This window comes from Schistocerca nitens, chromosome 1 (genome assembly GCF_023898315.1).
Source record: "Schistocerca nitens isolate TAMUIC-IGC-003100 chromosome 1, iqSchNite1.1, whole genome shotgun sequence".
NCBI classification, from domain to species: Eukaryota; Metazoa; Arthropoda; class Insecta; order Orthoptera; family Acrididae; genus Schistocerca; species Schistocerca nitens.
Genome location: NC_064614.1, coordinates 1,180,639,078 through 1,180,654,337, shown reverse-complemented (window position 1 = coordinate 1,180,654,337; position 15,260 = coordinate 1,180,639,078). Strand labels below are relative to the sequence as shown.

Here is a 15,260-nt window from a genome sequence, read left to right as displayed (position 1 = left end):
AGTGATGGTAAGATTCTCCTGCTGACCGAGTAATTTCACATTTACTAATTACTGTTACTATGCCAGTGCTGGCTAAGTACTAGAATTACCCAGTCTTTTTTTTTTTTTTTTTTTTGAACCAATACCATTCTAATCTACTGAAGTTTGTTAAATGTGGTATGTTTTCACAGGCTGCTACATACTGGACCCATCAATGTTAAATGTGTCTCATATAAAGCATTGAGCTTAGCAATGTCATTTAAAATGTGATAATAGGATGGTCAAGAACAAAATATTTCATTCTGAATTTTATTAACAGTCATTATGATGGTTAAAAATCATAACCAATTTATTCACACAGTAGCATCTTTATTCAGCTTGTCATGAGAGCCTGAATCTGTATAGATACAATGAAACTATAATCAACATAACAGAATTTTTAAGACATGTTCACAACATGAAACATTATTGCACCATTGCCATATAAAGACAATTTTCAGATATGTATCTCGCAATTCCATTCACACCAATGAAGACAACATTAAATAGAAACCATTCATGAAAAATTTCATTTAAAAGCATTAAAAAGGATATCAATATCAGGAATCTAACATACATGTAGTTCCTAAAAACACAACGATATTACATTACTTTAGCTCGAACACGGGAGCTTCACTAACCCTGCTTCAATTCATTTCCAATGAAAAATCTACTATAATGTCACAGTCCACAGTTGCAGTATATGAACTATATAATAGCTCATAAAAACATTTAAACATGATATTGCGGGGAGAGAGCAAAAGGAACTACACCCAGCTATGCCTCAGCATTTCATTACATTTGATAACAAAAGCATTACTGCTACTTTCTATAGTTGACAATGTAGCTAGTAAGACGCAGAATCCAGAGATCTGAGCATGAAGCATTAACATCAAACTTTCATTAATATGTTTTTATTTTTTTTTTTCCAACTTTTGAGATAAATCTATCTGAAAATGTAGCAACCACAAAAACAATTTTGTCCAAAAACCTATATAGTGAACAGTTAGATGTGTCATATAAAAGCAAGCTCCTTGAATTCCACACAAAACAATTTTCACACACATGCTTAGAGTTATGTTCCACGTGTTCATTAAAGATATATCTTGCACTTAATGAATTCATATTCACTTCAGTTTTCACTGCTAATGAACAAGTTTAATGATGATCACAATCAACCAGGTCTCTCATGCTCCCCCAGCAAATATACATAGCCACTGACAGAAAAGTAAACTGACTACAGCAGAAAAAAGTGAAAAGGCAGTGACTTCATTCTGAATGAAAAGGAGTGAAAGACATACAGCATCTGTAACAATGAAGGACTGCCTTTGCTTGATTCCATGGAAATAACTGAGCTCTTTTTTTTTGACCTGTTAACTTTCACAAACTGTGCAAACTCTCACTGACAACCAAATGAAGACGTATGATGGTATGGAAATGTGTGCAAACTTCTGCTATCAACAAGATGGAATGTGATGTTCATGATTTATCACTACCACAGTGTCTGTATCATTTGGACTTCACTGCAGTAGCTCTGGATCGTAGTGACTTCTTAGTATTTTGATCCACTTCTGGCAGTTCATCATCTTCCTCTTTGCGTTTGTCTGTAAACAATGAATGAAATGTTAAAAGATCTTCCTTACTTGTTCCAAAATGTTCAATATAAATGAATACGAAAAATAAAAATAAAATGAGACAGGAATAAAGCTACAAACTATGCCTAAGCCTTATGGATGTAAGTTTTAAGATAACAATATATGTGCTGTCACAATGTGGCATGCTCTCACTCCACATTCATAAAATAACTGCATTTTTCTATCTTCAATGGTTTCAGCTTTAGGAGCAAAATGCTCTGAACATGGAAGTACACAGATTTATTTTTTACTCCTTTTAGGATTTGGTACCTCAATCCATAGCAATAGAACTCTTCTACTATCACTTTTTGGTCTGTCCGTGTATCGAAAACCCTTTTTCTCACGAATGGGAAGGGATAACACATTTATGTCACACATTAAGGTCTCCATTCCCCTGCACGAGTAAAATTTTGACGTTTCTAAGTCAATGCAATAAAAAATACAGCCATTTATGTCACATATACTCACCGATCCACTCATTAAAACCTATGGACTATTTCCCATTGATCTAGAATTGTGAAATTTGGCAAAAAGCAAGATTTCACAGTATAAGAAAGGGGGAAAATGCTAAAACTGTTAATCTGTAATTATATTAAATGGATTTTTTATTGTCATCTTATCTGACTATCTGTATGTTCATCTGTTAAGACCTCTTTTTCTCAGAAATGGGATGACAAATCCCTGTAAGCAGCTATACCATCATTGGCAGGACATCTTGGAAAGATACTATGTAATCTCGTAACTATTTTGGGCAGTTAATATTAATTTATCCAGATAAATGGTAGTTGAGCTCCATGGCTGAGTACTGAATTATTTATTTGGAACAGTATTTTCTGAAGCAGGACTGATATTACATCTGTGTTTGCTGAGAACTTTCTGCACAAAGGAACATAATTGGCCAAACTCTGTACTAAATTATGAATTTAATAATTCTTATTAATACAATATTCTAAAGTTATCTAATTTATTAAATATGTGTAGAATTGTATGTCAAATATTATGAAACATGGCTTCACAAAAGATACAAACACCAAAGCATCGTTAGACGGTTCCCATCCTGCATATCAAAAGAAATTTGCACCTTTACAAAAGACACTGTGCCAGTGAGGAAGTATATTAAATGGAATTCTGAAAGCCCAGTTTATAACACTGAAATCTATCATTGTGGTTGTCTGCCATTCAACACCAACTCTTATGAGATCAGTAGCAATTTATCCTTTTCTCTTATGTTATACTGAAATGAAAGTTGTACAATCACAACCAACACATTAAAACCTACCATGATGGCAAATAAAAATGCAAATCACTATTGAAGAAATAAAACCATGTAACATGTTTTTCTGGATTCCAATTGGTTAGCATACTTGATTCAGCACACTTGGTGAATGACCAATTGACCAATTCTTTACAATGAAAACAAAGCTGTAAGAAACCTACACTAGCCAAATAAGGTAAGTGAGAGTTTAAATTCTACAGAACCGGGAAAGGACAAAACATTGTGTAAATGAAGTGTGAGAACTTCCATGAGGTTGCTGTTTTCTATAAGGAGGTTGCAACACCAGCAAAATGCCAGAAGACCTGCATAAGACTGGTGGTGGTGCTGTGGTTGGTAGCTATCAGTTCATCTCAAAAACAAGTTCTTAGTTTCAAATGAGCAATGATTTTGTTTCTGATGAAAAGATCACCTTGTGGAACACTGTCAATTTTCTTGACTCAAGAACTGCTTTGTCACATTGAGCTATAAGAACAAGCAAGAACAGTGTGCCATGGCTGCATGTGCTTACACATTCATGCAGCATATAAACTCAGGGTCAGTGATGCAATATTGGTTCTTCAATAACAAAATAGTATTTAGATCATCATAGTTACGTCATCATGCTGTCATTATATACTATTGGAAGGATACAGCTGCAGAAATAGTTTCTGAAATAAGACTGTTCATAAGACAACATACAAAGTTTTTCATGCGCAGGTGAGGAGGAAGGAAGGAAGGCTAGATTTAAAATGTTATAGTTGAAAGAAGCATTTAACCAGATATGGTTTAGGGACACAGCAAAAAACCTAAAACAAGATGGGCTGATAGGAAATTGAGCCCCGCTCCTCCTGTAAAAGGATTCTTTGTCTTGAGCACTTTACCATCTCACCCAATAGAGATAGAGGAGTAGTAGTGAAAACATGAAATATTTCAGCATGTACGGCATGTTCTCAAAATTTAACAGGATTTTTTTTTTAATTTTGTGGGCTTTAAACATCCCATTTTTAATTTTTTTATCCTGTTGTTAAACATGTTCCTGATGCATGTTTGTATTTTCAAATGTTTTGAATTTTCAGCTTATTATTGACAGTCAAAAATGTTACATGTGTTTTCAAGTGCTCAGTGAATTTTTACTCGAGAAAAAGATGGCTCAAAGAAATGTATTAAATTTTGCTAGAAAAATGGAATAAAGCGCAGCACCACATTAAAAATGTTGACTGTGCTTTTAGCGACTCTACTATGAATAAAACAAGAATTTACAAGTGGTGTATACACTTCAAAGAGGTCAAGAAAACATTCAAAACTACAACCGTCCTGGATGCCCCAGCGCATCAATTTATTACTGCAGACAATGTGAAAGTAGTAAAGATAATGGTTCTGGAAAAATGACCGAATTTTCATCAGGGAGGTAGCTGATGACGTCGGCATCATATTGTCCTCTCAGGCCAATCAAATATTTTGCACGTTTTGGGCATGAAAGAATGTTGCAGCAAAGTTTTTTCTGAAGTTGTTGAATTTTGACCAAAAATAATGTTGTGAAGACACCCCCTCAGGAATTGCTGAATGAAGTCAACAATGACCCAAAACTTCTAAAGAAGGTTATAACAGGTGACGAAACCTGTGTATTCGAGTATGATATTGAAATTAAGGCCCATCCGTATAAATGGAAACTACGTAAAGAACCAAGAGCGAAAGAAATTTGAGAAGTTTGATCACATGTGAAGATTCTTTTCACTGTTTTCTTTGATTACAATGGAATAGTGCATCATGAATTCCTGCCTTAGGGTTGTACAGTCAATATGGAATACTACCAGGAAGTTACGCACTGCTTGTGTGAAGCAATCTGAATAAAATGGAGAACCGTGGCAGAACCACTTGTGGAAATTGCATCACGATAATGGTCCTGTTCACAGTTCAATGCTTGTTCGTGATTTTTTGACAGAAAACAAAACCGTTATGTTGCCTCAGGCACCGCATTCACCAGACATGGCCCGGTGCCACTTCCTTCAATTGCCAAGGCTGAAGAGAACCATGAAAGGACATTGTTTTGCCCAAAACAGAATCATTGAAGGAGCTGAAACCATAATGAAAAGTGAGTCAGAGGTGCTTCCAAGAATGGATGAAGTGCTGGTGCAAGTGCATTATATCCAAAGAGGAGTATTCTGAAGGGCAATAAAGTTGACACTGATGATGAATAAATAAAGATTCTTGATGGGGGGGGAGGGGGGGGGGAGAACCTCCTGTCACGTTTTGATCATACATGTCAAAGAATTGGTTGTAACTTACGCTCCTCCTTCTTCTTCTTGCTGGCAGCTCGCTTGTCCTGCTTGGGTTTTCGTGCAGGGGCCTGCAGTGCAGCCTGTTCTCGCAGCTTCTTCAGCTGCTGTGTGATAAAGTTCCACATCAGCCAGGCCTGTAGCGTGCAAACTGCTACCAATGCTGCTATCCTGTTATCATAGAAAGACATCCAAAATGAATATCTACTAGCCATTACAAGGAGCATCATTTTAACACTGCCAAACTACATTTCTATGATATATAAACACACAAATAATTAATTAATATGGCTTGCGACACTGAGAAAGCAATGGAAAAAAGAAAACAATGAAGAGGCTTACAGTAAAAGTGCTGCCTATATCTGCAAAACGAATGGGTAAAGTATCTTAACCACCTAATTGATTGTTGTAATATTATGAGGAGGGAAGTTGCTGCTCACCAAATAGTGGAGATGCTGAGTCGCCGATAGGCACAACAAAAACACTTAATTATAGCTTTCGGCCGTTAAGGCCTTCAACAAAACACACACACACACACACACACACACACACACACACACACACTAAAACGACTGCAGTCTCAGGCAACTGAAATCAAACTGGTTGTTTTTTGTATGGTCTCACAACCAGTTCACTTAGTACAAGAAAGTAGAAGAAACAAGAATTGCGAGGCATCCAGCCCGAACCAGTGCATTTGTAGAAATACCAGCACAAAGGAGACCTGGAACAGTTGTTCTGTGGTGACCCAGTAGACAACAGAACTTAGCCCACAGCTAGGATGAAGAGATGTATGTTTCCAAGGAGGAACACCAGTCCTTCTTACTGCATTTAATTATGTGGCAAGTCTTTGCCCAGAGCCAGTTTAAGGTGTAGAGGGCAGTCTCTGCAGGATGTACCATGAGAAATTGGGAGGGCCTTTCAATAGCCTTAAATAGCTGTTGCAGTGTCTTTGGTCCACCATGGTACTGGCCTCCTATGCAAGGAGCCTGTAGAAAGGGGGATAGCAGTTACAACAGCACTGGTGACTGCATCAGAAAAGTCTCCAACAACCTCATCAATGCATTGTGTCAGAGAGGGGACAAGAGTGATGACAGAGAGCCCAACACACCAATTGGTCTGTCAGGTGGTGACAAGGAAGTGCCAGGTCACCAGAAAATAATAACTGTCACGAAGATAATCATATAGTGACCATTGTAATGAAGTGTCAAGATTGGGGAAAAGATTGTAATTTTGATAACCAAAAAAGTTTCATGGGCAGTACAAAAGGGTATCAGACAAAGATCTGAAAGATGTTGGTCAATCGGAAGGCCCCTTCCAGGAAATACAGTATGCCCGCACAGTGTGTTGTATGCACTGAAACCCTCAACAGAAAGGAGGGGGTAGGGGAGAGAGTAAGACAGAATCCATGGTAACCTCTAAGAGTTAGAGAACAGTCATCAGTGAAATATGCTTTTCTTGGAGAGCAACACAGCTGTTGTTATTATTTGTGTTTATAGGTGACTAATATGAATTGCAGTTCCACTTAATTATTTTGTTGAGGGTGACCTGGTTAGGTGTAAAGGCGCCCATAGGGAAGCTCAGCCCAGGTTCACTGTCTGTCATCTATGGCAGTGGAACAGCATTGATGAATAGGGCTTTGGATGGTGATGATGGGGAGGGGAGGGGCTGGGCGCAGGGACCTGACACCTCCACAATCACCAGAGTAGCCTCCTGCTGTGATTTCTTCTTTTTTTCAAACTATTTTAGAGGGTGGGGATGAGGACTCTTGGGAGGACCTTTCTGCTGTGGGGATAGTAAATGAAGAGGGGACAGTCCCAGAAACCAACACCAGCAGTTCCTTCAGCCACTAGCTGATGCTGGGTTGCTGATCTGCAGATTTCTTGCGAGAAAGTTTCATACCATGAGCCCTATCACCAAGAGATGACAAAAGAGGAAGCTGCTTCTTCAGCCAGATGTGATGGTCCCAGAAGACGGCGCTGCCGGAACTGCAAGAGAGGAAAGCCTACTTCCCCTATGGGCTCATTTACATGTGTGACTACCAGAGGTCTATGTTGAGGGAAAGCAGAGAGTAAATACTCGAGGTACTGCCGATGGCCTATCACAATTGTGGCAAAAGTCAATGCCACTGATACAGGATACAAGTGATTGTACCTTTCCCAAGCTTCAAAATGTGAGAGATTATCAGAGACCTGAAGGTTGTGGTAGTAGGATCAGGTAGGGCTGCCGTCTATGCAACTAAAACAGAAAGTTAATAGCCCACATGGCGTGTTTTCATGTAGTTGCCAAATACAATCTGCACAAATTAGGTCCTCTGTACAACTGGAAGACATATTCCCAACGAACTGCTGGTATTTAAAGCACCACATTGGAGTGGGAAATATGACTTCACTTTACAATGATACACCATGGGTTTGATTTCTCAGGATGCGAACACCTTCAAAAGCGTGGATGTCTGACAGGCCCTCAACATACACCAAGTACAAAGTGGACCTCTCGCATCTTCAAGTGTTTGCACAGTTCTTCAACCATATGCAGCATTAAGCCCTGGTGAAGAAAATGGAATACCGTACCACATTCAAACTCCCATGGGGTATTACAGTAACAGGTATATCTTGGAAGTTTTTTTTACACGAGGGCAATACTAGGGACTGGGTAGCATTCACTGTTTTGACTTAAAACAGAACTTGTTCATAATTTACTGAGGGGGTTTCTACAAATGAAGAGCAGGACTTTGTAAATCAACCACAGCGAGAGGGTGACAGGATGGAAGAAACAAACTGTTGGGTGGAGGCTGTGGCGACACTTGTTTGTCAAAGATTGAGGCCAGGACAATTATGTGAGCGAAGAATGAATTGCATGAACAGTTCCCTACTGTGCAGTTCAGAGAGGCTGGTAGTGCAGAAAAGGTGCAGATGGCTCAGCTTGTGAAGCACTGAAACTGGAATATTGTGATCGGCTGCATGTTGTGCCACTGGGTGGTCAAATGTGTTCTTGCCAATAATTTGGCAGTTCATAAAAAAAATTGAGCAGCGTTAACAGCAGAGTTGGTGTACAAGATGGCTGCTTTCACAGGTGGCCCGGCCTCTGGCTGAGAAGGAGGAGGGGGGAGGCGGGGGGGGGGGGGGGGGGGGCGGGAGATACGCACGTGACAGGACTGGATTAGGAAGTTCTGGGTGGATTTATTGGGCAGGTATTGCACCGTGGTGTACCATGGGGATTTGGCACCTGTGGCAATGGGTTGGTAGTGGGAGCGGCATAGAGATGGACTGAGATGTTCTGTAGGTTGGGTATGTGATGGAACATCACTTCAAGAGGAAGGGTCTTTGGTAGGATGTCCCACACTTCAGGGCACGTTAACAGATAATCAAAGTCCTGATATGGCATATGGTTCACTAGTTCCAGTTGAAGGTGACATTGGGTGATTCGGAGGGAGAGGGGTTGCTCGTTTGTAGCTGATTTATGGTAGTGGTAGTGGCAGCAGTTAGGTTGTGTAAGGATGGGAAATTTGTGGGTTAGGCCTCTGTGTGTGTGTGTGTGTGTGTGTGTGTGTGTGTGTGTGTGTGTGCTGGGGGGGGGGGGGGCAAGGGAGGGAGGGGTAGGGGGTTAACGCCTGTCTGTGAAGGCCTTCATGAGATGTTCAGCATACTGGTTTTCGTTACTGCAGATACGTCTTGCATAGGTGGCTGGGTTGTATGGGGGGATTTTTTTGGTGTGGAAGGGAAGAACTGTTAAATTGCAGGTACTGTTGGTTGTTAGTGGGTTTAATGTGAATAGGGGTGGTGATGGGGCCACTGGAGCGGTGGACGTCAACATCCAAGAATGTGGCACATTGGGCTGAGGAGGACCTGGGGAACTGGATGGGAGAGGAGGTGTTGAGGTTGCGAAGCAATGAGGACATCATCACTGAACCTGAACTAGACTGGGGGTTGGGAGTTTTTGGAGGCTAAGAAGATTTCCTCTGGATGGCCCATAAACAGTTTGGCATAGGAGGGTGCTGTGGACTTGTTTGTATACCTTCCTTTCCAATGAAAAATAGTTGATAATCAGGATATAGCTGATAAGTTATATAAGGAGTGAGGTGGTGGGTTTGGAGTCTGAAGGATGTTTGGAGAAATCGTGTTCAACAGTGGCAAAGATGATAAAGGCATCCTCCATGCAGACTACTATTGTGATGTGAGACAGTGACTTCTTCACAGAAGGCCTCCGCTAACAGGCTGGCTTCGCCGTCTACAAGTGCTGCCACAGTGATCCCATCCCAGAAGCCCAACAAAACCTCCACCTGCCACCTTCTACTGAAATCCTTGGCCCTTCTCAGAGCCTCTCCCAAGTCCATTTCCCTTCTCACAGCAACAACACCCAACACATCCATCATCTACAACCTCCCCAAAATCCACACACCCAACAACCTGGGATGTCTCATTCTAGCTGGCTATAGTGCTCCGACTGAACCAATTTCTGATCTTGCTGACAACACCTCTGACCAACTGCACAAAACCTAGCATCCCACATCAAAGACATCAATCACTTCCTTCACTGACTCCACTTCCTTTACCGGCTCTCCACCATCACCATCAATTTACTTTCTGTATACCTAGAGGTTACTGTTCATGTTACCAACCCCCCCCCCCCCCCCTAGCAACACCAAATCCCAGATGTCCATGGCCATGGCCTTGCCACTATCACACCTACCTCTCCCAACGTCCTCCAGACTCCAACAGAGGCCAGGCTGCCTTTAAAAGCAGCCATGTCATATGTCAACTCTGCTGCAAACATCACTCTGCTTTGTCGGTATGACTGCCAACCAGCTGCCCACCAGAATGAATGTCCACTGCCAACTGTTGCCAAGAACAAAGCTGACCATCCAGCGGCACAATGCGCAATTGGGCACAAGATGCTCAGTTTCAATGTTTGCCTCACACCCCCAGCCATCTGGATTCTTCCTCTGCCGCCCGCTTCTCTGAACTATGCAGATGGGAGTTAACCTTGCAACACTTCCTTTGCTCCAATAATCATACTGTCCTCCACCTCTGGTAATACACTATCCTTACAGCATCCACTCAACAGTTTCCACTTCGTCTGTCCTGTTCCCCACCCAATTCAATCCTCGTATCACCTTCAGCATGTGGCGCTCTCCACTGGCTCCAAAAACCATGTATCACATACCTAGCCTGTGTACTTGCCACCCCTCCACCCCACATTACTAGTTAGCAAACTGGCTGCCTCCCTTCAAGCCACTACACGCCCCTTTCCTGCTGGCAGTCCCTCTTCCCCCTGGAGCACACATTTTACTCTACCTCGAAAAAAGATCACTCTGGAAGCTAGAAAGTTTCCTTTCGTCTTGTGAGCCTACCAACGACTCACCACTTCTGCTTTTCAGAGAGTGGTCTCCTTTAATGCAAAAGCACAAGGCTTGAGCAGAATGTTGCTGTGGTTAGGAAGATGAGAGTGGGTGGAGTCTGACATACGTATCATGGAGAGAGAAAATCATTTCACCTCTAGAAAGTTATAGCCTTGGTGGAGTAATGCAGAGATTTTCAATGGCTGGGTGTGGGGGACAATGCTGCCAAGCTTTTAGGAAGCAGGAGCTGTGTAAATCAGAGGATGAGTGAAGGACCCTACCTGGAAGATTTGTTTCTAAATATAAGTTGTGCCGATTTAGTAGGAGAGAAAAGCCTTGGAGAGGTTTTTTATGTAGGTGTCAAGAGATTCGATGGTGAAGCAAATAGTCTCAAAAGTAACGTTCAACAGACTTATCCCAACTGCTTCAGATTCAAATATGTCAATAGTGTTCTAAACCACAATGTAAGTACAAAAATGAATTGAACATACAAACAAGAACAATAAATGATAATCAAATTTACTTTGCAATAAAATAAACAAAAACAGCACAAAGCACTTACAGTAGACGTACTGTATTTACTGGTTTTCCAAATACCACCCACTTCTATCTCTCCAACAGACATGAGCTCTTCACATCCCCAAGTACAAATCTTTAATATGTCTTACATTGTTTTATACTTGCCTAATCACTGGTATGTTGAAATTTCCTGTCGCAATATCGAGTCCTTGATTGTCACTGAGTGCCAGGCCATACCAGAAGGTCAGGACCGATAGAATTATGGAACCCAGTCTCACAATAACAAACATCACATTTGCAACCATGAAACCAACTGTAAGAATAATGCATGTGTTATTAAAATCCAACAAATTATATTAGTGACGCTAAAGTGAACACTAAGAAATAACAGTTACCTGTGTTGTCATTTTCACTTTTGTCAATGAAATGCAAGAGTTTGGCAGCATGTGACATGCCCTCAGAACTGTAATGTAGAACTAACAGACAAATTCCAACACGAGAGAAGCTGAAATCATGAAATCAACAACAGTGGTCATTAGAAATTAGACAGAAATCACACACAAATAAAAAATAAATATTACTTCATTTAAAAACTTACTTTAGTAAGTATGCTGCAAAAATGTAAACAAGAGAAATGCTTGCCAGTCTAACACGGGCTGGCATATCTTCTCTTTTTGTTTTTTGCAGGTATAGCTCTGGAAAACAGTGGAGCCAGTAGGAAAGTTGTATAATGTAAAAAAACTTGAACATGAATACCATTGTGTTGTGTGGGTATCCATCCCACAGCAAGGATATGTTCATGAAATACTCCTCCCTAAAACAAAAAAAAAGGAAATTTTTTCAGGTAAGGTATAAAAAATGGGAAGGCGTTCAAAGTAAAATAACCAATTTTTCAAACATCGGATCTTTAAACATGATAAAATGAAAAAAAAAATTTAGCTTGAGCACACATTTGTTCCATTTTGAGCATCTTCTGATAGAACAGTAATGATGCGACACACACATTTTGCTAAATGGAGAAAATCCACTCATGTTTTTCAAATGTGAATCCGTTATCTTACTTTTGGAGTATTGGTGCTCCAGATTTGAGAATACAGTCAATATAGTGGTGCTAATACCTTGTTTATTCGACTTGACTATTTTCTGTACTTTGAGCAACATTTATATTGAATACTGCACATTTCTGGCAATTTACCCACGAGGCTCGATTACAATACGGACATCATAACACCACCGTCCCCACTAAGTTCATTTAAAATATATCCCACTGACAAATTCTATCTTGTCACATAACACCCATTTCTGACACAAAACAATGAGGCCTCTTCAAGTAACATGTTGAGGTAGGCTTTCAGCTGTTCTCATTAGCTGGCATGATCTTGGGCTGCTCCCTGCCAGCTGATTCCAGAGACTCTCTGGATGTCTCTGTCAGAACAGTGTGGCATGCTTCACCTGCCTTCTCGTGTTTCCTGCATTCCACTGCACCATCAACTTTTTTTGAACATTCAATCTCAGAGCCATAGTTCAGCAGGGTTAGAATGCCTTGTTCATAAAATATTTTCTTCAAATTTACCTGCATCTTTAATCTGAAGACCAATGAATGGTTGCCACAGGTGTATCATCCTAGCTTGACGTAATGTAAGGTACTTGGTTTTACACCACCCTCCATATAATAATAAATGGCATTATGAATAAATACTCCATTATATATTTAATGCAACATTCCTCTCATCACTGCTAACAGTAATGAATACAAACTACTAAATTTTCCAACGTGTCTGCAATGTAACAAATACACATAAGAAATTAACTGCGTTCAGTTAGTTACAACACATATATAACTAATGGCTAAAAGTTAATAAAGCAATGGTTTGGGATTAAGAGAAGCATATACACTCAATGACAAACATTAACCATATCACATTTTCCTCGAATGTGAACTGCCCAGAACAATGACAAGCAAATAGCCAGCTGATGGTAAAACCAAGTCCAAACAGATAATGCACGCTGTTGGAACTTTATTCTATTTAAGTTCTATGAGCGCCAAGCAAGAACTTTTCTTGACATGTTTTTTTTACTGATAGCACTATGTTGTATCTCATAAATGATTACTGATTTGGTAGGCCAATCATTCATATTTAAAATGCCCGAAAGTAAATCAACAGTATTACATCAACAACATTTCCTCACAGAAAAATGCTTAGTTATATATACTGCCACATCAAAGAAAAAGAATTTAAAATGATTAATATTTTAAATAAAATACGCTCTCTTCTGTATCTGTAGATACAATTACTTAACACACCTCAACAATTTGAGTTCTCTCTTTATCGCACCTCTTTTAGATTCACATTCTTAGGTCTACTGGGATTTTAAACTGTAAACAAGCTAATAAAGTCTGTTGAAAATTATGTTACAAACAAGTAAGATCGCTTCACTTTACTTTCTATCAGCAGGGTAATTACACAGTTCTCACATTGGACATATAAAGTCTACAAAGAAATACGAAACACACAAGTGATGAATACAAAAGCAATTCAGAACACTTAAGAATAAATTGTACATTGAAGGGCAAAATGCATACCTACTGTTAACAAGTGTGTAACATTACAACAATTTTGGCTACAGACTACTAGATAGTAACTTGTCACTACTAACCTGAATATCACATCTCCACCCCACAGCACTGAGAGGAGATAGAATATTATCAATTGCCCTGACTCATTGAATTCCCTGTGTTTCACTTTAGACAGGTGTAATTTGCGGCTTATTTTGTCCAGTACATATTCTTGTATAATAGCATGCATTACAATGCAGATAAGGAAGTAAAAGAAAACAGCACACAAATCTTTCAAGCCATATGTATAATGCACCACAGGTATTTCACCAGGTGGGGTTTCGGTCTCCTGCGTTACATTATGATGAACAGCAATGAACATATATGCAAACGGTGATGTCACCTATAACAAAGAAAGAAATAATTTTGGTATTTCTGTTATGCATAAAATATATGACAACTGCATATTTCTTAAATAAATAACAAAAACATCGGCTTTTCATTGTGTTCCCATGGTTCTAAATAATTTAAATTGAGATACAACAGCATAATTTCTCAACATTTGTTTACTGCAACATTCTTCATCGGTGCTCACTAGCTACATATGTACAGCGACTGTCGGAGTTTTTATGGACAAAAGTCAAAATATTTATGCCAACAACGCTTAATGTGTATAACAGTTCAATCAAAAGAGTGTAAAATGCTGATACCATACTGATCTACAACACAAGCAAGAACACTTTGAATCAGCACAACTTACCTGTATCATAAGACCAATAATGAACACCATTGCAACGCAAGATACAATATCTGCGTGATTCTGAATGAAAAATTCATGACTAAAGATTGGTGGATTTTTTGACGATGATTTTCTTGGTTTAAGTCCCATCTTCGAGTTTGCGTACCCAGTACTCGCAGCTGGTTAACAGCCAAACAGCTGTGCGAAGCGCACGTCCGGCAAAAGGAAGTAGCAGTCTGCCCCTGAACTGAAGCTGTGTGTTGTCCCCCCACACACCACGCAGCTTACGAGTTGTCAGTACCGGATGTTGTGTTGGCACTGCTGTAGATAAATGAGTGTCCCAGTTTACAATGTTACGGAGTTTGTGGGCTGCAATTCTGAAATTAATTTATGCTGGCTGATATACAATTTAATAAGATCAACAATGGTAAAGCACCTCAAAAGTTTTCAACACTATTGGTTTGTCAACGTTAGGGACATGTCGATAGTCGATGTAAAAAAAAAATCAGGATAATATTGTATCTATGATATTATATGAATACCAAACCCCTCTGCCTATAACTAACAGCACTAGCGTGGTGTTGTTATAACCATAAAATAGAAATACCTACTTTATGCCTACAAACAGAATTTACGATATCGGTAGTAATCACTCCACTAGCATTTTTGAATATTAAAGTATTGGGTTTATCACGAAATCGTGACGATCAATTCAGTCTGGCCGTCACGTCACGTCAAAATATTTGACAATGCTTTTGAAATGTTAACATTCACGCAGGCCGTCAACGTACCGTCATGTAACGTCACGTCAAGTGAAGATTTTTGAGAAAAAAGTTTTGACTCTGTTGTCGTCTGCTAACATAAGGAGGTAAACTATTTTTCCTGCAATCGCTCGAATTATAGTAGTAGGCTTTGTCCTTTTGT

General features: G+C 39.8%; 1 protein-coding gene across 1 annotated transcript; it reads right to left on the bottom strand.

Annotated features, from left to right (window-relative positions):
* Positions 1-327: 327 nt before the first annotated feature.
* LOC126200552 (translocating chain-associated membrane protein 1) lies at positions 328-14,623 on the bottom strand. The gene is made up of 7 exons (XM_049936718.1): positions 14,358-14,623; positions 13,699-14,000; positions 11,639-11,854; positions 11,436-11,545; positions 11,206-11,353; positions 5,194-5,354; positions 328-1,622 (listed from the first exon to the last, which is right to left on the bottom strand). The coding sequence occupies exons 1-7, from the start codon at positions 14,484-14,486 to the stop codon at positions 1,528-1,530; spliced, it is 1,161 nt and encodes a 386-aa protein (XP_049792675.1). The 5' UTR covers positions 14,487-14,623; the 3' UTR covers positions 328-1,527.
* Between the last annotated feature and the right edge of the window lie 637 nt (positions 14,624-15,260).